Below are 23,011 nucleotides of genomic sequence, written 5' to 3'. Positions count from 1 at the left end.
GTGTTTGAATAGCTTGAATAAGTACTTGAATATCAGTATTTAAATTATCCGGCAGGATGTAGTGAAAAAGTCACTATCCATGCTGCAGACTTTTTGGGTTATGCACAAAGCTAACGGTTTGTATCGCAAATCTCAGAAAGAGCGAGCCACATGAGGCACGGTGCATAAACACACTGTGCGCCAAGCATGCCGGCTGTGCAGCCAAAATTACAGAACTTTGCAGGAGTGTCGTCGAAGTTGCATCGAAGCAGCAGGATGTTCGTACAGGGTGTGGGAACGCTATTCCGGGTATGCCAGTGACTTTGTATGCGAATGGTACCTCAGTAAAATTGGTATATGTGCAAGATTTGTTTTCTACATTGCTCCTATTTTAATAGCTCTAGAAGTGTTTTGAGTACACACCATTTTTCTCCGACGTCCCTCAATTACACATCATTTATTAGTTTCTTATCTGTCCTTATCCTATTGCACCGTTAGCCCAAAGAATAACGCAAGGAGGGGAATTTAATAGAAAGTTGATATATGTGCAAAAAGCTTCATTCACGTTTGAAGTGGGTTCCGGCAAGGTCCTAGTAAAACAAAGATAACAAATTGGACTGTTTACATTTTAAAATTTAATTAAAAATTATCTTGAGCTATTAAAAATATGTTTGTATTAAATATCAAAAATGCCACGAGCAACTATGGCTGACTGTGGCATTAAAGTTGGTGCTATTGCTAAAACAATAAATAGGCATCGAAACACTGTAGGAAACTTTTTAAAGTCACCCCAAAAATATGCCGAAAACAATCACAAAGGTGCAATTCCAAAGATTGATAACCGCACTAAGCGGCACATTAGAGCTTTGGCAACTGCCAAAAATTTGAGCTGTGCCAAAATTAAGGCACAATTGAAGTTACCAATATGTAGGCAACGGGTGTAACAAATTTGCCGAAAAGATTTGCATCTCACATTCGAAGCAAAGGTCCCGAAACCTAAGCTATTGCGGCGGCAATAAAATGTCTCGACTAGCCTATTAGGAGAAATTTAAATTTTTGACCACCGAATTCCAAAATGTCATCTTCAGTGATGAACAAAAATTTAATTTAGATGGCCAAGATGGAAATCAAAAGTATTGGCGAGACCCCAGGCATCCCAGACAAACTTGCCACAGACGCAACCATGGTGGTGGTTCCCTTATGGTATGGGCTGCCTTTAGTTACTTCGAGAAATCGCCTATATGCTTTGTGCCATGTCGCATGAGCGCGGAAACGTATACTAATCTCTTGGAAAGTAAGCTAGTACCATTTTCCGAAGAGTTTTATACCGGACTTTTTTTCTTTCAACAGGATAACGCTCCTATACACGTAGCGCGGTATACGAAGACGTTTCTGGAAAGTAAATCAATCGATTTGATGCAGTGGCCAGCTTTAAGTCCGGACTTAAATCCGATCGAGGATCTTTGGGGCATCCTGTCAGCAAAACTTTTCGAAGGTGGAAGGAAATTAAGGATTAAGGATTTAAAGGCGGCCATTGTTAATGAATGGGCTCCATTGATATAGCTGTTCTCTAAAACTTAGCAAATTCAATGCTGAAGTGATTGAAATTATTAGATCAGCAAAAAGGAGACACGATACTATATTAATTAAAAAGTTAACTTATATTACAAAGTTATATAATATTTTTTTTGTCACTTAAATAGTTTTGCACATATATCAATTTTCTATGAATAATAGTTTTAAGTTCCTATATAAATATCAAACAATGATCTATTAAATATATGTGAAGTTCATTCAATTTGTACATTTACTACCTACATATATAAAATGAATAAAAAAAATCTAACATGAAGGAGTTAGAAAAAAATCAAGAAAAACACGTTACACATTTATCAATTTTACTGAGGTAGACAAGAGATAAAACGAAGATGGTAGATTCATCGACGGCTGATCTCTAACCTTGAGCAGTGTTATACTGGACAGCGAAATACACCGAGAGCGATGTGGAGCCTAATAAAATGGAAGACAAAGACCCTTCAACGATCAGACATTGAAAACCAGCCATTACAAGAATATTTCCGGTTTTCGGAGAGTACGCTCAGGCAGAGCACTAGCAGACGAATTTGTGATTTATCTTGACGGGAAAACTATTGGCATAGAAGAATAATCTTTCAAATAATCTATACATATGGGGTTTTAAAGCTGGATGAACGTGATAAAATGATTAAAGAGAACGACCGAGTCATATTCTCTTGCGGCAGTTATAATACGAAGCTAATCGTAAAAAAATTTCACCGCAGGCGCGAATCAAAACTCGTGGACAAACGCCCATCGGATGAGCTGCTGAGAGCCACTTTGATGGAGACGGAGGCGATTTTCAACTCGCGACACATTACAATCCAATGCAAAACGAAAACGAAGAGTCTCTGACACCAAAACATTTTCTGCTTGAAAGCTCAACTGGTAAACAACCGACAATTTACCCTTTACCTGTAGAAGTGCAGCTCAAGAAGAACTTGATGGAATCTTGAAGCGATAGCTTCAGCCACATGCAGAAGGGGATATTTTGTATGTTTGTGACTCCGGACAGCCACGTAGCCAGTGGCCGAAAGGACGGTGCGGGCGCTGCGCTTAGGACACAGTATGGCGTGAATACAAGGCCCGCAGCGAAATTGGCACCGAGGGTATCATTCTATCTTTCGAGGGAAATTTGGTAGATTCAAGGCGGAAAATACAAGTCGAACATTCGGATCGCAGATCGGAACATGCAAATGCATATGTGGACTAAAGGTCTGCATGAGCTATTCAACGACAAAAAACGACATTCAAATGCACAACCTTGAAAATGAATTGAGTGAGATAGAATGCTGAGACGAAAATAAATGAGTGAGTGCGACTGTGTAGGTCTCACTCGCACAACATTCGGGGGATGAAAACCGAATTGAATGAGTTGGAGTTACAGTTCGCATTCGAATTGTTTCGAATGCATTCTGGAATGTACCATACATACATATTTGCCTGTTTTTTAGACGCTGATAATAAAATATTTCAAAAGTAAAAGCAAGTCATTGTTTTTTTTCAGAAATATTCATTATCATGTTGTATATTTTATTTTACATATTTTACTTATAACAAGAAAGCAAAGCTAACTTCGGGCGGAGCCTAAGTTGATATACCCTTACAGTTAAAGCCGGATATACATATATCGCAAACATCGGATATAGTTGGCCGATCCTTATTACATCATAATAAATGATGATTATATGATTACTTTTATGATTACATCATAATAAAACAAATTAATAACAATAAAAAATCTAAACAAGAAAGGAAAGCTAACTTCGGGCGGAGCCGAAGTTGATATACCCTTGCAGTTAAAACCGATGGCCGATCCTTATGAGAATATGATAATATAACCCAATTTATTATAATATAAAATCTAAAAAAAAATCACAAACTTCTATCTTCAAAAATACCAAAGTTCGTATTTCTACCAAAAACCATTTCCGATCGTTCAGTTATATGGCAGCTATAGGATATAGTCGGCCGATCCTTATAAAATTTGGCATGTCGTAATGTTTTGCCAAAAAAAGCTCACGTCAAATTTTAACTCTCTAACTCTAAAAACACCAAAGTTATACCATTTCCGATTAATCAGTTATATGTCAGCTATAGGATATAGTCGACCGATCCCGGTCGTTCCGACTTATATACTGCGTGCAAAGGAAAGAAGGGTGTGTGCAAAGTTTCAAGTCGATAGCTTTAAAACTGAGAGACTAGTTCGCGTCGAAACAGACAGACAAACGGACAGACGGACATGCTTATATCAACTCAGAAGGTGATCCTGATCAAGAATATATATACTTTATAGGGTCGGAGATGTCTCCTTCACTGCGTTGCACACTTTTGGACAAAATTATAATACCCTCTGCAAGGGTATAAAAATGTAAAAATATTTTCAATATTTATTAATAAATAATTTTCCAACACAATTTTGCGCAAAAAAAATTTTGTAAAATAATTTAATTTTGAAAAACTAATTTCTAAAGTAAACTAAACTAAAAACACTAAGAAAATAATAATAACAGTTCAAAACCATAAGTTCAAAATACTTTCATTATAATTCACCATTCGGTCAATTCCCTCATTATGAAAGAAGCGTTTTGCTCAACAGAAGAAAATAAATGAATGCATAGAGCAGTGGTGCCCAAGCTCTGCATACGGAAGAGCAAACTCCCATACCAATGCAAAAAATCACCAATACATTTGTGAATTTTTTTCCCATCCATGTGGCTGCACTGAAAAATAAAGTTATAGTAACATTCACAAGGGGTTTAAAAATATCAATATAATAAAAAATACATTTTATTACAGTAATTAAAAAAAGGCCCTACCTAACAGCTTATTATTATACTATGACAAATATGCAGAGCTTCTTAGTTAAAAAAAATGTTCTGCGAAGAACAAATTCATCGTTACAGGTCGACCATTCTCGCAGAAACAAAAACAAGAATGAATTTCTTGCTGTGAAAAGTTTTCGGCTTTCGGCACAAAAATTCTCACACAAATGTATTGGTGATTTTTTGCATTGGTATGGGAGTTTGCTCTTCCGTATGCAGAGCTTGGGCACCACTGATTTAAAGTTATGGACTTGAAACTTTGCACCCACCCTTCTTTTCTTTGCATGCAGTATATAAGTCGAAACGGCCGAGATCGGCCGACTATTTCCAATATCTGCCATTTAACTGATTGATTCGCATATCGCATGAGTGCTATTTTTGACAACATAATACGACATACCAAATTTTATAAGAATTGGTTAACTTTATCCAAAGTATAGCTGCCATATAACTGAACAATCGGAAAAGACCCAACTTTCGTGTTTTTGAAGATGGAAAGTTGAAACTTTGTACAGATTTTGTATTTTGTACTTTTTTTGGTTAGTTGATCCGATCTACGAAATTTTACTATATATATAACTATATACAACTGTCGACTATATCCTATAGCTGCCATATAACTGAACGATCGGAAATAGTGTCCGGTAGAAATACCAACTTTGGTATTTTTGAAGATAAAAGCTTTGGAATTTTTTTTAGCTTTATTGTAATAAATTGGTTATACATATATTGATATTTTCCTAAGGATGGACCAACTATATCTAATGTTTTCGGTTTTCACTGCAAGGGTATATCAACTTCGGCTCCGCCCGAAGTTTGCTTTCCTTTCATTTTTCCCATTTGCATCTCTTATAGCGTCTCATTTTTACCTTTTTTATGCAGAGGACATGGCATGGGGTGTATTTGTAAAGAATAAATAGAATAACTGTATTTATTTGTAAATTATTTTATTTCAGAAGACACACTTGAGTCAAAGAATAAATGTATTTATTTCTAAATAAATAAATGTATTATATTCACGACAGTATTTTTTCATTCAGAAAGAAACGAATTTTTTTCAGTTTCAAGTGGACACTTAAGATCGATGGAAGTATTTATTTCAATGGAACTGCGAAACTGGGAACTGCAAAAAACATATTCAGGCATGCTCCGATTTTCACTTTCGGTGCTCCCGTTTTCACTTTCTCAAGATTTTTCGAATTCCAAAACGAAAAAATTTGTCGTGCCTAAATGAAAAGTAAATGCCTTTTTCTATATTAAATCGGATCTTATTTGCAAAAGGAAAAAAGTAGTTGACTTGTTGGTTTATTGTCGTTCGTTTAAGACCTCTAGAAGATCAATTAGGCTTGTAGTTATTTTTACGAGTAATTTCTGACCCCACCTCAAATTTGGATATCAAATTTTGCCGTCGGCAACAACAATTTTCGTTTTGGTGAGCGACCGATAAGTCCGACACCATAAGTTATCGCCTAAGCTGCCATACTTTTGATAGAATGAAAAAGCATGTTAAAAATACTTGTATAATCAAACGGATGGCGATAAATGTGTTGACGTTGGATGAAATATGTTTTTAAAAATTAATTAATTTAATTTAATTTAATTTAGTTATGGTATGTGCTAAAATGTATAAAAAAAATTGTTGAAAACACCGGAATTGAATGAAAATGAAATCCATTGAAAAGGTGTCATAATATGTGGGAAACAAGTGATTGCCTTTGAAAAACTGTTTTTTAAAAATGTGAGTAAAAAAGTTTATTTTTATAAAAAACAAAAATACTAATATATTGCTTGCAGGGGAAAACACAAATCATCGTATCAGGATGAAGTTTCTCTGTATTTTATGCAGGGTAACGAAAGTTTGGCGCGTGGATTCGCCAAAGGCGATCGTGTGGCTGCAGAAGCAAAATGGAGCGAGCTTGTCGGTGCGTTAAACGCAATTGGGCCTCCAATTAAAGATGTTGCTGGATGGAAAAAGGTATGAGTATCCCCAGAATTATGACAAACTAATATATTATAATATTACATTCAAGGTTTGGTGCGATTGGAAGGCCAATATTCGAAAGAAAATTGCCCAAAATAAGGCAGAGTTCAGGGCTACGGGCGGGGGTCCTTACTGCCAGCAACCGCTGACAGCCATGGAGAGGACGTGGCAAAGCTCTGCGGGCTTTTTGACATGGTCGAGGGAGTTGGTGCTGTGGCATATGGAGCACCAACCACCATTATAGTAGAAGAGGTGGCTAAGGAAAAAGCTGAGGAGATAGCCCCAGAGGAGGAGGAACCGAGCCGAAAGCGTCGCCGCACAGCTGCAGAATTTGATTTGCAGAGTCTGTGCATAGCTTAAGTAGAGGGAATAAAGCAAATTAATTTAACAATGACAAAGCATTTCCAAAAAGTGGAAAGTCTTCAACAAGAAGACTTGAATTTAAAAAAGGTGCATTACCAAAAAATGGAAAGTCTTCAACAACAAGACTTAAATTTAAAAAAGGAGCTACTTTCTAAGTTAGAACAAATTAAAAAAAAAAAAGAATAAATAGATTTTAATAACTGCAATGAATAATTTGTTTATTTATTTTGTTATATTGGCAGAGATAGTGCAATTTCGTCGCGTACAGATGGTCCGTCATCATTTCCTTCAATGTCGTTATCATTTATAGCCTGTTTAATATCCTCCAATTGAAAGTCGTCACCTATTGACAAATTCCGTCTTCTACATATGTTGTGCAAAGCACAGCATACGTTAATTATTTGGCAGCAAAAAATGGGCTGATAATTTAAGCATCGTTGTAAACAACGGAAACGGCTTTTAAGAATACAAATTGTTTGTTCTATTATGTTTCTGGCTGCAGCATGTCTTAAGAGGAGGGTAAGGTATTAAATTTTTTTTTTTCGTTTTTTTTTATTTTTAAATTGAATGCATAATATCTGAGGAATATTGTGTCAAAATTTCAAGTCAATTAAAGCAAAATTGACGAAGTTATTAGTTATTGACGAAGTTGCTTATAAACGTTTTACACTGGATTTTTTTGTGTTTAAAACTTTAAAGCGTTTTTCCAGCACCGAGTTATGAGGGGCACCACAACTCACGTTTTTAAAGTCGGTGCCCCTCATAACTTCAAAACTACTGCACCGATCCTTTTGAAATTTTAAACACTATTTCTGTACATATTTTAAACACTATTTTTGTACATATTTTATTTAACGCTGTCGAGTTTTTTTTTTTTTTTTGTTCATAATTTTGATTTTGCAATGACAAATTAACCGATTTTTTCCCAAAAAATTGAGTTTTTCACTTCAAAGTCTTCGAAAAAAAATAAAAAAATTGCAATTTTCAAAAAACCTTCACAGCGTTACCTGGGGCGAACTGTTATCTAACGAATGAATTTTCATTTTTTGATTACAAATGATCCAGCACCGAGTTATGAGGGGCACCGAAATTCAACTTTTTTTGGCGAAACGTCCAGACAATTGCTACCATTGCCATATTTTTAAATATTTTTTTGTAAAAATTTGATAAAACATTCTTCTAATGTCATACTTTAATATACCGTTGGTAAAATCTTAACGTAACTATAACCAATTTAGACATTATACTTACAACCATGGCGTTCATGCTGTAATAGCCCTTTCTGTTAAATAAAAAAGAGGCATTATTTACAGGTTTCTCTATTTTTATATGAGTTCAATATTTTATGTTTATTTCCAATAAACATAAATTAGAGGCGAGATTTTGAATGTTGTAAATGTGACTTACCGGTCGTCAGACATATTAAAAACACATGTATTCAGGGCCGTAGCTAGAGCCTCGGAGGCCCTGGGGCAACAAGTAAATTTGGGGCCCCCTATACGGAAGTCTTTTGCCCCGGCGGGGCCCCTTCCCTTCGGGGGCCCTGGGGCACCGCCCCACCTGCCCCATGCTAGCTACGGCCCTGGATGGGGACCAAACTTCAGTAAAAGAGTTCAGCAGTTAGTATCTACAACCCCTGTAAGTGTATACGAGTTAGAAAACCTTTATATGAACACATTTAACTGTTATGCCTCACCATTGTTTTTCTGCACTGCAACCCAAAAAGGAATAGTACTAACAACCATTCTTGATCAAGTTAGATCAAGAATAGATGACCATCCCATCTTAGGTAAAACAATTGTCATGATGGTTTCTAAGAAATAATTTATGTACGCACTGGGGATCTCGACTTGTGACTCCTAAGGGAAGGCAGTTGTACAATGCAATAATAAAAGCAAGCAACGAGCTGCAACTGCGTGTCAACTGGGACACCTACATATTGGCCAACAGATCCTAGAAAACTGTCAGACTTGATAGATTTTGCAGTCACAAAAAACATTCCTCGCAACCTGATAAGTGCCAACTCCGTACCAGATCTATCGTCTGATCACTCGCCTGTACTTCTTCATCTAAATCTACATCCAGTTGCGGTAGATAAACCATTTAGACTAACAACGAATAAAACCAATCGGCTTAAGCACAAAAAATATATAAGTTCGCACATTGAGTTGAATCCACGTTTGAATGACGAAGCTGATATCACCTTATCCACAAACACTCTTGAATCCGTCTGGGTCACAGCAGCTCGCGTATCAACTCCACAAACGCAAAAAACATCGTACAAAAATAGATACACGAACGTTAAAATAGAGCAGCTCGTTCTAGCAAAGCGACGCTCACGGCGGGAATGGCAATCCAACAGATCACCATCCGCAAAACAAAGGTTAAAAGACGCTACAAAGAGGCTCTCAGCTGCACTTCGTCATGAAGAAGAAAGGTCCCAAAAACATTACATAGAACAGTTATCCCCAAGTTCCCACTTTGGAGACCACACTCATCTCTCTGCGCACCAATCGAATCTGCAATGCCAATAAGGACATCCACAGGCAACTGGGCTCAAAGCGACGAAGAAAGAGCCGTAAGTTTTGCAGAGCATCTTCAAAATGTATTTCAGCCCAACACATCATCAAACGGGATCTCACTGCCAGCAACATCAGATATCGACATATCAACGTATGAACCTATTGTATTTAGGCCACATGAGTTACTCAAAATCATAAACGAACTCAACCCAAAAAAATCTCCAGGATGCAGATCGAATATCACCAAAAATGATTATTGAACTTCCTTTCTGTGCTGTTCGAGCTATTTGCCAGCTCTTCAATGCAATAACGAGACACGGACACTTTCCAGAGAGATCGAAAAAGTCGATCATTATAATGATACCAAAACCTGGAAAAGACCGCACGATCGCTTCATCATATAGACCAATTATTTTACTAACGTGTCTATCAAAACTCTTTTAAAAATGCTTCTTGGCACACATTACCCTATATCTCAGAACACACAGCAAAATCCCTTTTCATCAATTCGGTTTTCGAGAAAAACACGGAACCATTGAGCAAGTCAACCGCATAACCTCAGAAATCCGAAATACATTCTAACAATGGGAGTACTGCACTGCGATATTTCTGGACGTATCCCAAGCTTTCGACAGAGTATGGTTAGAAGGTCTAATGCACAAAATTATAGAAATGCTCCCAACCAACACTCAAAAACTTCTGAAGTCATACCTATACAACAGGAAATTCTCAGTAAGATGTTATTCAGCCATGTCCGATGACTACATCATTAGAGCCGGAGTTTCTCAAGGCAGCGTGCTTGGAACATCACTCTACCTTATCTACACTGCGGACATCCCAACGAGCAGGAATCTAACCACATCCACTTTTGCAGATGACACAGCGATCCTAAGCCGCGCGAGATGCCCCAAGCAAGCAACGGCGCAACTTGCTATACACCTGGTGGCGGTGGAGAAATGGCTATCCGACTGGCGAATCAAAGTTAACGAACAAAAATGCAAACACGTAACGTTCACTCTTATCAAGCAAGACTGCCCTCCACTTATTCTTAACAACACAGTGGTTCCGATATCAAATGCAGTAACATATCTTGGCGTACACCTCGATAGACGGCTTACCTGGCGCAGCCACATTGAAGCCAAAAGAACGCATTTAAAGCTCAAACCCAACAGCCTCCACTGGCTTATCAATAGCCGTTCGCCCCTTAGCTTGGACTACAAAGTACTCCTATATAACACCGTCTTGAAACCAATCTGGATGTACGGCTCCCAGTTGTGGGGAAATTCCAGTAACAGCAGTGTGGATATAATGCAACGAACTCAATAAAAAATTCTCAGAACCATCACCGGGGCCCCGTGGTACGTTCGGAATAAAAACATTCACAGGGACCTTCACATACCAAGGACCTTCACGTCAGAGAAGAGATAGCACAAATCAAAACAAAGTACTACAACAGGCTATCAGTACATCCAAATCATCTCGCGAGAGCCCTCACGCGAGTTTTCAGCAGTTCTCGTCTTCGCTGCAACGACCTCCCAATCCAGCGCTATATATTATGACCACGTAGTCTCTATTCAGTTCAAAACAAACTGTAAAATATTGTATTATTTTAAGGTTTGCAACCTTATTGTAAGACTCATAAAGAGTGATCCAATAAAAACAACCTAAGCTTAAAAAAAAAACAAGAAAGAAAAGCTAACTTCGGGCGGAGCCGAAGTTGATATACCCTTGCAGCTAAAACCGGATATATATCGCAAACATCGGATATAGTTGGCCGATCCTTATGAGAATATGACAATATAACCCAATTTATGATAATACAAAATTTAAAACAAGTCCCAAACTTCTATCTTTAACAATACCAAAGTTGGTATTTCTACCAAAAACCATTTCTGATCGTTTAGTTATATGGCAGCTATAGGATATAGTCGGCTGATCCTAATGAAATTTGGTAGGTTGGATCAACTGACCAAAAATAGAATATGTACTAAGTTTCAGCTTTCTATCTTCAAAAAGACGAAAGTTGGGTAATTTTCGATCGTTCAGTTGTATGGGAGCTATAGGCAAATTTGGTATGTCGAAATGTTTTGCCAAAAATAGCTCTTGTGTTAAATTTGAGCTCTCTAACTCTAAAAACACCGAAGTTATACCATTTCCGATCAATCAGTTATATGACAGCTATAGGATATAGTCGGCCGATCCGGGCCGTTCCGACTTATATACTGCGTGCAAAGAAAAAAAGGGTGTGTGCAAAGTTTCAAGACGATAGCTTTAAAACTGAGAGACTAGTTTGCGTAGAAACAGACAGACGGACAGACGGACAGACGGACATGCTCATATCAACTCAGGAGGTGATCCTGATCAAGAATATATATACTTTATAGGGTCGGAGATGTCTCCTTCACTGCGTTGCACACTTTTGGACAAAATTATAATACCCTCTGCAAGGGTATAACAAGAAAGCAAAGCTAACTTCGGGCGGAGCCGAAGTTGATATACCCTTGCAGCTAAAACCGGATATATATCGCCAACATCGGATATAGTTGGCCGATCCTTATGGGAATATGAATATATAATCCAATTTATTACAATACAAAATCTAAAAAAAGTCTCAAGCTTCTATCTTCAAAAATACCAAAGTCGGTATTTCTACCAAAAACCATTTCCGATCGTACAGTTATATGTCAGCTATAAGATATAGTCAACCGATCGTTATGAAATTTGGTAGATCGGATTAACTTAACAAAAGGAAAGCTAACTTCGGGCGGACCCGAAGTTGATATACCCTTGCAGTTAAAACCGGATATATATCGAAAACAACGGATATAGTTGGCAGATCCTTATGAGAATATCATAATAAAACCAATTAATTTCAATAAAATATCTAAAAAAAAGTCCCAAGCTTCTATCTTCATAAATACCAAAGTTGGTATTTCTACCAAAAACCATTTCCGATCATTTCCGATCATTCATTCTATAAGATATAGTCCGATCGTTCAGTTACATGGCAGCTATAGGATATAGTCGGCCGATCCTCATGAAATTTGGCACGGTTTATTATCGAACGAACAAAATTCGAACGCTCTTACTCCAAAAAGACCAAAGTTATAGCATTTCCGATCCATCAGTTATATGGCAGCTATAGGATATAGTCGGCCGGTCGTTCCGACTTATATACTGCGTGCAAAGAAAAGAAGGGTGTGTGCAAAGTTTTGAGTCGATAGCTTTAAAACTAAGAGACTAGTTTGCGTAGAAACAGACAGACGGACAGATAGACGGACAGACGGACGGACGGAAAGACGGACATGCTAATATTAATTCAGGAGGTAATCCTGATCAAGAATATATACACTTTATTGGGTCGGAGATGTCTCCTTCACTGCGTTGCACACTTTTGAACAAAATTATTACACCCTCTGCAAGGGTATAAAAAGATGTATTATGTATAAAGTGCCTTTTAGAATAGATGAGGAGTAATTCCATAACTAAATTCAATGATGTAATACATATGTGATAATTATAATTTTAATAAACCAATAATGGCTATAGTAGACGTTAAAACAGTGGATTCCACTGCTAACGTAATAAATAAAGTTGAACCAAATATTATTTATTTGGAATTCGTAAATAGAATGCTAATAATTATTGTTGTCATGCTTCATAAGAAATGTTTAAGGGGGGACATCTGAGTAACAGGCCAAAAAAAAGCGGTTTTTCTCGAATTTTTTTTGGCCAAATAAAAACAGCTAATCGAAAATTTGTAAATGGGGTTTTATTATATTATATTTAAACTACACAATAAAATTTTTTTTTAATAAATCGAAAACAAAATGGCGGCCCTGCAGCCCTTATTCGTAGGCCCTATTTTTTTAAAGGGGGTCCATGGCCGAACACCTCACGTCCTTAATTTTTGATCTAGAACAAAAAATCAAGTTTGGTTAGTTTTTTTATCTCAACGGCTATCGACACACGTAGGATTTTTTCGATATATTGATTTTTTCCAAAATGGCAAGTGATTGAACAAAATTTTCAATTTTCACTACCAAAAAACGTCACAAAATTGTTGATAAAAAAAAAAGTAAGCAAAATAAAAAAAAAATCCTACGTGTGTCGATAGACATAGGTATTCTGAGTATACTGTCAAAATTTTAGATCGATAGGTTAAGAGTTGTTCGAGTTAGGTGTTCGGCCAACTCAAAAAAAGTGGTTTCGAGAAAAACGCGTTTAAAGTTTTAAGTACTGTGGGATATACCTGTGAGGCATCGCCGCAGAATGAAAAATTTTGACACTTAGACACTTTTGCCGGACTCTATCTTTTGATATATCATTTTTAAGTCCCTAAAGAATTTTTTAAGCGAAAAAAAAAAATTTCGATTTTTTCAAAATTCTACTCAGATGTCCCCCCTTAAATATATGATATATAATATATTTGCATAGCAAACGAATTGGACAAAACTTAAAAAAAAAGAAAACAAAGCGCACAAACAACAAATATTAATGATTGAAAAAAAAAAATAAAATGGTTTTTAATAAGTAACGACAATAAAATTAAATAAAATAAAGTAAATTTATTATGTAGATTCAAGTATGGATACACGAAGAGCAATAAGCGAAACATATGATGGGGCCAGGGCCGTAGCTAGAGCCTCGGAGGCCCTGGGGCAACAAGTAAATTTGGGGCCCCCTATACGGAAGTCTTTTGCCCCGGCGGGGCCCCTTCCCTTCGGGGGCCCTGGGGCACCGCCCCACCTGCCCCATGCTAGCTACGGCCCTGCATGTATTACATCTTAATTGCTTAGATTTTCTTAAGTCAAATAACTTTTGCTTTCTTTTGGCTTCGAAAGATGCAATTGAAAATAAAAAAGGCATTTTTTCGCGTTGTTTGCTGCTGACCAAACCTCAAATCAGCTGTTTCGGCAGCAAGAAATTATGAGAAATAAAACGTTTCGATAGCAAAACGATAACTAAAAACTTGTGAAAACCGGAGCACCTGAAAACGAAAATCTCGGTTTTGGTCCAAAAACGAAAACGAAAACCGAAAGTGAAAACCGGAGCATGCCTGATTTACACATATCGGCTATTCCGGCGGATGGTCAACCAGGACCGAAAATAAATGTCCATATTCATCGATTCTTTTTTTGTATTTTCATAAATAAATATCCAAATTTTCATAATCTATTGGATGTATAGCATATCTCAGCTTTTTTTTTTTTTTAAAAAGCCCAAAAAGTCAAAAAATGTAATATTCACTTTTTTTTTACTTTTAAAGACATTTTTATGTTTATTTATTTCTCAAGGAAAACATATGATGTGTTTGCTCTTTTTGTACTAAATCTACTAATCTTTTTGTTCTACTCTTCTTTTTGTACTACTAATTCAAAGAGAGCGAAAAAATGTTCAATTACCTCTTAATTTGTACTTTGATTCTTATCTATGTTCCAATCGTACGTTCGCGACCCAAAACATAATTTTATTGTAATTATAATTATAATTACATATAATAATATATTATTATAAAAATAATATTATATAAAAAAAATTAAAAAAAAAAAAAAAAACAAGAAAGGAAAGCTAACTTCGGGCGGAGCCGAAGTTTATATACCCTTGCAGCTAAAACCGGATATATATCGCAAACATCGGATATAGTTAGCCGATCCTTATGAAATTTGGTAGGTTGGATCAACTGACCAAAAATAGAATCTGTACCAAGTTCCAGCTTTCTATCTTCAAAAACACAAAAGTTGGGTCATTTCCGATCGTTCAGTTATATGGCAGCTATAGGATATAGTCGGCCGATCCTAATGAAATTTGGTAGGTTGGATCAACTGACCAAAAATAGAATCTGTACTAAATTCCAGCTTTCTATCTTTAAAAACACGAAAGTTCATCTTCGGTCATTTCCGATCGTTCAGTTATATGGCAGCTATAGGATATAGTCGGCCGATCCTTATGAAATTTGGCATGTCATAATGTTTTGCCAAAAATTGGTCTCATGTCAAATTTGCACTCTCTAACTCTAAAAACACCAAAGTTATACCATTTCCGATCAATCAGTTATATGGCAGCTATAGGATATAGTCGATCCCGGCCGTTCCGACTTATATACTGCGTGCAAAGAAAAGAAGGGTGTGTGCAAAGTTTCAAGACGATAGCTTTAAAACTGAGAGACTAGTTTGCGTAGAAACAGACAGACGGACAGACGGACATGCTCATATCAACTCATGAGGTGATCCTGATCAAGAATTATAGGGTCGGAGATGTCTCCTTCACTGCGTTGCATACTTTTGGACAAAATTATAATACCCTCTGCAAGGGTATAAAAAGTTATATGGGGAAAAATTGTACGTTTGCGACCCGTACTTAATTTAATTTAAAAAAAAAACTAATGCAGATATTTAATTGGGAATAGACTCGATAGAATTCTACATGCCTCTTTTTTAAAAGCAAATTTATTGCATATTGCAAATATTCCATTCCAATTCGCAGATCTATTGATTTTGCTAGAGCAAGCCAAAACCGACTTCCATTTCGCGTACGTTCGCGACCTCATGTTTTTTGCCAATATTATGAAAATGAAAAATCCATTAGAACTAATTTACACTAAGAAAAGAACTCACCAAATGCTATCGGGAACAAAAACAAAAAAGTATCAGAAAATGTTTTTTTTTGTAGAACGATCAATAATATATGCACGTCTGTGCTCTTTGAATAGTATTTTTTTTATTTCTGATTTTAAATTCAAAGTATAAAGAATCCTCTAAGTCTAAATACATAAGTTTGGCGCGCGCTGCGCTGCCAGTTCAGCCGGCAGTATTGCCCCCCAAGGAATCCTCGGGGTATGTTTCATACAAACCATCGAGGAATTTCCATAGAAGAGTTCCTCGCATCGAGGAATTCGAACAACTCAATGGATACTGCAGGATTCCTGCAGTTATTCGAAGAGCATTTCGAACTAAATACCCAAGGGAATCCCTGGGGTATACTCTCAGGAATCTTTGAGGAAATACCCCAAGGAATCCCTGGGGTATACTCTGAGGAATCTTTGAGGAAATACCTAAGGAATCCCTGGGGTATACTCTGAGGAATCTTTGAGGAAATACCCCAAGGAATCCCTGGGGTATACCGTGAGGAAACTGTAAGGAATTCACACCACACCCCCTCCCCCCCCTTTTTCCCAATAAAAAAGAATTCAAAAAAATTAAAAATTTTTATTATTTTTATTATTATTATTATTACAAATTATTTTTATTATTTATTTATTATTACTAATTACCAATTATTATTTTTTTTTTGTTTTTTATTATTATTATTTTTTATGCACGTCAAAGCGTGCCCCAACACTTTCTCCGGCGATTTCCCCGGATCCACCATAGATATACTATCTGTAAATAAAATAAATAGAAATTAGATATTGCTTACATTATTTGTAATTAAAATACATACCAATCAAAACTCCATAAAAATTTGGAAACGCCTTTAATCTCTTCTTCCCACTTACTCCGTCAATATTGTACTGGACGATCCAAGAAAATATATTTTAACGATTTGGTAAGGGGTCCGCGCTTCAATATATTAATTTTATAATTAATTATAAAATGATTTAATTATAATAAATTATATTAGTTATAATTAATAGGTATTAAACATTTTTTTATATGTAATTTATAAATATTTTACTTACACATTCTTCCTTCATGCCGCGGCCTGAGGCGAATTCTAACGCTGCCAATGCCTCGTCAGTGCTGGTGGCCTTGCTAATAAATAAGTTTATTATATGCACTCACCAGATCACTTAAATGTTTTTTAAATTTAACTTTAAACGCAACAAACGTGTGTAACTTTTATGCAAATTGAACATCAAATGCAAAGATAAAGGGAGAGACAAGATGAAACCGAAAATTGACAACCGATAATTCTGGCGCGTGCTAGGGTATAGTCGAACAACGCAATGCCTTGTAATTAGAATCGCACAAGGCAAATAATCAAACATGAACATTTTGGCTTTGCCTAAAGCCAATTATTAATACATTTCAATATACCATATGATTAGATAAGAAAAATTAATTAAATATAATCTTAAATTTATATAAATATTTCAACATATTTTAAAAAGGGTATTCTGACGTCTCTTCCATTCCTTGGTTTTCGACACCGATTTTTTTTCTCTCCCTTCCCTCCATCTACATTTCTCTAATTGTCTCTCTGTCGCGTGCCTCTGCTCCGAAAATATGACGTAGAAGCTGCGAGAATCATTGTCGAAAACAGAAAGCAGGTAGAAGTTTCCCCTTTCGTTTCGGACTTGAGTAAACGAAGCCCATGCAATTTGTTTTTGTTTTTCGAACATGTCGCCAGGAAAAGTCGGGGAAGGAATTTTTGGTACTGAAGGGTATGTATGTCCATACGTGATATATTTATGAAATTAAAATTGAGTGTGAAATAAAAAGTTTTAATCTATCTTTGTGTACTAGTTGTTTTTTATTCTTATTATTTGATATTGTTATGTTATCTCTATCTCCTATTTGTTCTACCTTATAAGGACCTGTGTATTTAAAATCTAGTTTATGTCCTGTTTCATTTTTCAATAAAACCTGATCTCCTATTTTTAAATCAAAATCCAAACTAATTTTGTCGTAAATAATTTTTTGTTTTAGCTTATGAGCTTCTAGCATTAGTCTAGCTCTCTTAAATGCCTGCTCTAATCTAAATTTTGATTCCTTAGCGTAATCTTCTATATTGTAAAGGGGTTCTATTATATCTACGCTATTAAAATGTTTTGATAGATTTGACGTTTTACCAAAAACTAATTCATATGGACAATAGTCATGTGCCATAGAGGGTGTTGTATTGAAACAATAGGCGAAGTATTGTAGCCATACATCCCAATCCGTTTTGTCAACTGAGATGTATGAACGGATAAACTCATTGAGTGTTCTGTGGCTTCGCTCCACGGTACCTACAGTCTGGTGATGATGTGCAGTCGAAGTTATGTTTTCAATATTTAAATTTTTACATAAATTCCCAATAATTGAATTTTTATATTCCGTTCCCATGTCCGTAATGAACGTCTTCATTGGACCGTACTTTAGAATAAAATTTTCAAATATAGCTTTTGCTACTGTATTTGCGCTTTTATCAGGTATTGGTATTGCTACTAAGTATTTAGTTAAATCGCAGATGAGTGTTACTGCGTATTCGTTTCCATTATCAGATTTGGGTAGTGGACCAATCGTATCCACAATTACTCTATCGAAAGCTCTTTGCGGAGTTTCGGTTATGGTTAATGGGGTCTTAGTATGTTTAGTCGTTTTAGACTTTTGGCATGTAGGACATTTCTTTATGTACTCTTTTATGTCTTTGGACATATTTTTCCAGTAATAGTGTTTCTGGCCCTTGGCCAAGGTTTTTGTAATGCCTGTATGACCACCTTGTATAGGATCATCATGGAATGTAGACAATATAGCTTCATTATCTTTATTATTTTTTATTACGGTCACCGGGTTGAGTAGCGCTACTCTTAATGATTTCAGTATATAATTGCCCATATTTTTAAAATTATCAAATGAAACATGTTCAAAGATATTTTCCCACGGTGCCACTTTTAGTTGGCTGATTTTGTGATTACCGGAATTTGGTGAAAACCCGACATTAAGTCAAGGCAAGAGAAATATTTTGCTCTACCTAGTTGATCCAAAATATCGTCGATTTTAGGGAGCGGAAATTTATCAGACAAGAGTTTTTTTATTAATTTGCCGATAGTCAATTAATAATCGCCATTTTTTATTTTCCGAATTTGGAAGTGACTTTTTTGGTACTAACAATAGTGGGCTATTATATGGTGATACAGAGGGTTCCACTATTTTATCTTTAATGAGTTTTTGGACAAGCTTTTGAATTTCGTCTTGTTGACTATGAGGATTTCTATAATTTTTTTATATATACGGGTTCATCATCAGTTAATCTCAGTTTTTGTTTATAGAAATTATTGGTAGTGATTGATTCGGTTTCTAGTCCGAACACATCACTATACTGGGTGCATAATTTTGTGAGTTGTTCGTTGAATTGAGGAGGGAAGTTTTTGGAAAGTTTGGAACAACAATTTTTTCTCGGGTTTCTAAGTCAGTTTGTACTACTTCGTAGTTTGAAAATAGTTCATGCTGAATATTTTTAATATAAACTACTTGATCCTTATCTGTGGTATTTAATAGCCTTATATATGCATTCTGGGTTGTTGCTATGGTATTTGCTATATAGATACCATGCTGAACTTCTTGATTCGGTATTAATACACTGTCATTTTCTGAATTCATTTCAATTTTTCGGACGACTTGGGATCTTGCTGGCAGAATTATAGAGTTATTGCCAGAGCTATATGTTATTGGAACATAAATAGGATATTGGAGGTTATTTGGTCTTATTATAAGCCAGTCTTCAGATGGCTTGAAGTCTAATTGACACTTGTATCTTTTAATAAAATCGATTCCTAGTATTCCATCGCATGGAATAGCGAACTGCAAATTTACGATATGGAAATCATGTTGAATTATGTAATTTGAAGTTTGAATTTCAATAGAAGTTAAACCTTTTGATTTGGTAACTTCTTGACTTATCCCCTGTATGTTTATTATTTGATTATTTTTGATTTTTTGAAAAGCATCAGAATTTTCCTTTAATATGGATATTTCTGCACCTGTATCTAATAGAAAAACTAATTCTTTTCCTGTTGCTACGTTTGTGAAACTAACAAATGTACTTTGACTGAGATTTATAGTGTGAACTTTGGGGTTTCTTACTGTTGTATACCTAAAGGCGTCTGGGAGTTTCCCGAATCTGTATGGACTACCCTGACGTTATTGTTATGGTTGTTATTGCCATGGTTGTGGCTATTATTGCCATTATTATTATGGTTTCCACCACGGCCGTGTCCGCCGCGATTGTTTCCACCACGGCTGTTGTTGTTCATGCAGTTATTGTTATTATAGTTATTGTTTCCGTAGTAACCATTATTTTGGTTATTTCAATATTTTGGTAATATCCGTTATTGTTATATCTACCTCGATTATTACCTCTACCGCGATAATTGTTTTTGTAATTATTACCGCGATAGTTTTCTCGATAGGCGTATAATATGGAATTTGCATTGCCTGTCATTTCAGTACTGCATTGTATGTACTTCGTGACGGCTTCATTCATTGTTGCAAAATTACTTGCTTCCAATATTGTTTTAAGTCGGCCATGCTCACAATTTTTAACCATTGTGGAGATGGCTTCCTTGGTGCTGAATTTGTCAGCGTGCTCGGCCGATAGACCTTCATCAATATACGAAGCTTCTAGAAGCTTCCGTAGGTTGTCTATCTCTGTTGTAAACTTTTCTGTCGTTTTTACTTTCTGGCCGGTTTTTGCCATTTTGGCTTAAACCACGTCAGATGTTTCTCCGACTATAGTATCTTGCAGTTTTTTAATAATTGCTTCTATAGTCGTTTTGCTTTGGACTCTGTACAAAGTGGATCCAACTATTTTGGATTTAATAACTTCTACAGCCAAAGCTTCGAATGTGCCTTTCGTTAGGTTGACTAACCTCAAAGCTGTTATGAATCTTTGCAGGTGTAACCTTTGCCCTTTAAATTCTGGGATGGCACTCGATATTTCCCTAATGTATGCCCTTTGGGCAATTGTTTCGTCAGTCATTGTGGTAGGTTTTACTTCCAAAATGCTGCTGTCTAAATCTGAGTCTGTGTAGTCCTGGTCTGATAATTCAGATTGAATAAGGACTGCCGGAATTATAAGATTGTTTATATCTTTTTCTTCAATTTCGGGTTCCGTGGAGATAGGGTCATCAGTTTCAGCTTGTGCCTGTGATGATAAATCTGAATATTCTGACTCTTCACCAGTTTCTATTTTCAGGGGTGTGTTCAGGATCGTTGGTACTGAAATTGTTAGGTCGTACCTTTGCTTTATAAATATGAGATTGTCTCTTAATTTATTCAGATATTTTGACATCTGAGACCAATGGGCTTTGTCTAGCCTGTCTCTTTGGTCATGTATCAGTGTACGCGCTGTATTGAAGCGGTTTACTAATATTTCTGCATGCTTATTCACAGTGTTTATCTGTGCTGGCCTAGATCTTGATAATGACTTTTAAGATTTGTCAAAATCAATTTTTATACCATGAAATCTTTCATAAATTTCCTTCCATTCCATTATCTAATGGACTACGGATATAATATTATCGGGATATTTTCTTGGACAGGGTTATATTCATTTATTTTTGTTTCATTTCTATTTTATTAGACATAAAAATAGATTATACTTCATACTTTATAAAAATATATTCTGTACTTCAATATAGCATCCTAAAAATAATATATCTCCATATGGATATACATATTATAGGTGTTGTAGGTGTTTTATTTATTAACGGAACATCTTTTTAATAATTATTGTAGGCATTATTAGTCATTATTATTAATTATTGTAGGTGCTTTCTGTTTTTTTTTTTTTTTTTGTTTTTAAGTTTTATATTTTGTCCAGATCATTAGCCTGGCTTCTGTTTATGGCTCTTTTAGATATACATTTGTTGTGAAATATATAAGCCTTATACAAGATATATGCGCTCATAATTAATACAGTAATTAATAATAAGATGTTCGTTAGTTCTAGATCAATTGTTTTGGATTCAACTTTGTTTATTACATTAGCAGTGGAGTCCACCTGCTTTAATCTACTAACCCCATTTTGGGTGTCTTCTCGTTCGTTAATATATTTTTCCTTAATTTGATTGTGTAATTAAATTTATTATTAATTTGCCATTTATTTTGGCTCATTTAATTTTCTTAAGTTTCTTTGGGCTTTATGTTTGTGTAAATGTGTAACATTTAATGTGTTGAATGTGTAAATATGAAAATTGCCTTATTTGGCCATATTATAAAATTATTATTTATTTTTTTTTTTAACATAAAGAAACCTGCCTAGTTTTTTGTATGGTTTTCAGGCCACACGTTAATCGGGCAACATTGATATCGCTCAATTTTACAATTATTATATATATATACATAAAAAAAAAAAATGCATCGCAGTGCAATTCAAAAAAATATGCAACGCAGTGCTTTGGGTAAAGAAGGAAAAAAAATTTGATGGGCGCTCTAGGAAGCGCTGCCAGTCTGTTCTCCTTGGTAGTCAAGCGGGCTGGTCCTGGCTGTTGTCTTTTGATGGGGCACCGGTGCTGGCTTCACAGGTGCTTGGCAAGCATTCTCAGCAATAACTTTTACGCTTCGGCAACAAAACATTTATGACATTTATAAATCATTACCGGAACGCTGAATTGACATAAGATGTTAAGGGTGCTGAGGGGAAAAATCGATGACAAAGGATGTAACTTCTTTTCCTTCTTCTTGAGCGCACGGTAGTGTTTTTATACCCTTGCAGAGGGTATTATAATTTTGTCCAAAAGTGTGCAACGCAGTGAAGGAGACATCTCCGACCCTATAAAGTATATATATTCTTGATCAGGATCACTTCCTGAGTTGATATGAGCATGTCCGCTGGCCGTCTGTCTGTTTCTACGCAAACTAGTCTCTCAGTTTTAAAGCTATCGACTTGAAACTTTGCATACACCCTTCTTTCTTTTGCACGTAGTATATAAGTCGGAACGGCCCGGATCGGCCGACTATATCCTATAGCTGCCATATAACTGATTGATCGGAAATGGTACAACTTTGGTGTTTTTAGAGTTAGAGAGTTGACATGAGAGCTATTTTTGGCAAAATAAT

The 23,011-nt window shown here is 35.8% G+C and overlaps 2 protein-coding genes across 5 annotated transcripts in view; both read left to right on the top strand.

Moving 5' to 3' along the window:
- LOC108124132 (43 kDa receptor-associated protein of the synapse) overlaps nucleotides 1–23,011 on the top strand; it is a 443,392-nt gene that overhangs the window by 12,616 nt on the left and 407,765 nt on the right. The window lies entirely within an intron of this gene.
- On the top strand, nucleotides 4,849–6,929 carry LOC108134066 (uncharacterized). 2 transcript variants are annotated; one of them, XM_070282397.1, is made up of 4 exons: nucleotides 4,849–4,918; nucleotides 5,985–6,117; nucleotides 6,174–6,354; nucleotides 6,410–6,929. In XM_070282397.1, coding segments are annotated over exons 2-4 (378 nt in total). In that variant the 5' UTR covers nucleotides 4,849–4,918; nucleotides 5,985–6,115; the 3' UTR covers nucleotides 6,605–6,929. The 2 variants fall into 2 exon arrangements, with proteins under 2 accessions (XP_070138498.1, XP_017109719.1); XM_017254230.3 differs by lacking the exon at nucleotides 4,849–4,918 and adding an exon at nucleotides 5,610–5,811.

Source organism: Drosophila bipectinata, chromosome 4 (assembly GCF_030179905.1).
Source record: "Drosophila bipectinata strain 14024-0381.07 chromosome 4, DbipHiC1v2, whole genome shotgun sequence".
Taxonomy (NCBI): domain Eukaryota; kingdom Metazoa; phylum Arthropoda; class Insecta; order Diptera; family Drosophilidae; genus Drosophila; species Drosophila bipectinata.
Note: the sequence above shows the minus strand (reverse complement) of the source record. Positions and strands in the feature narration are given on the sequence as shown.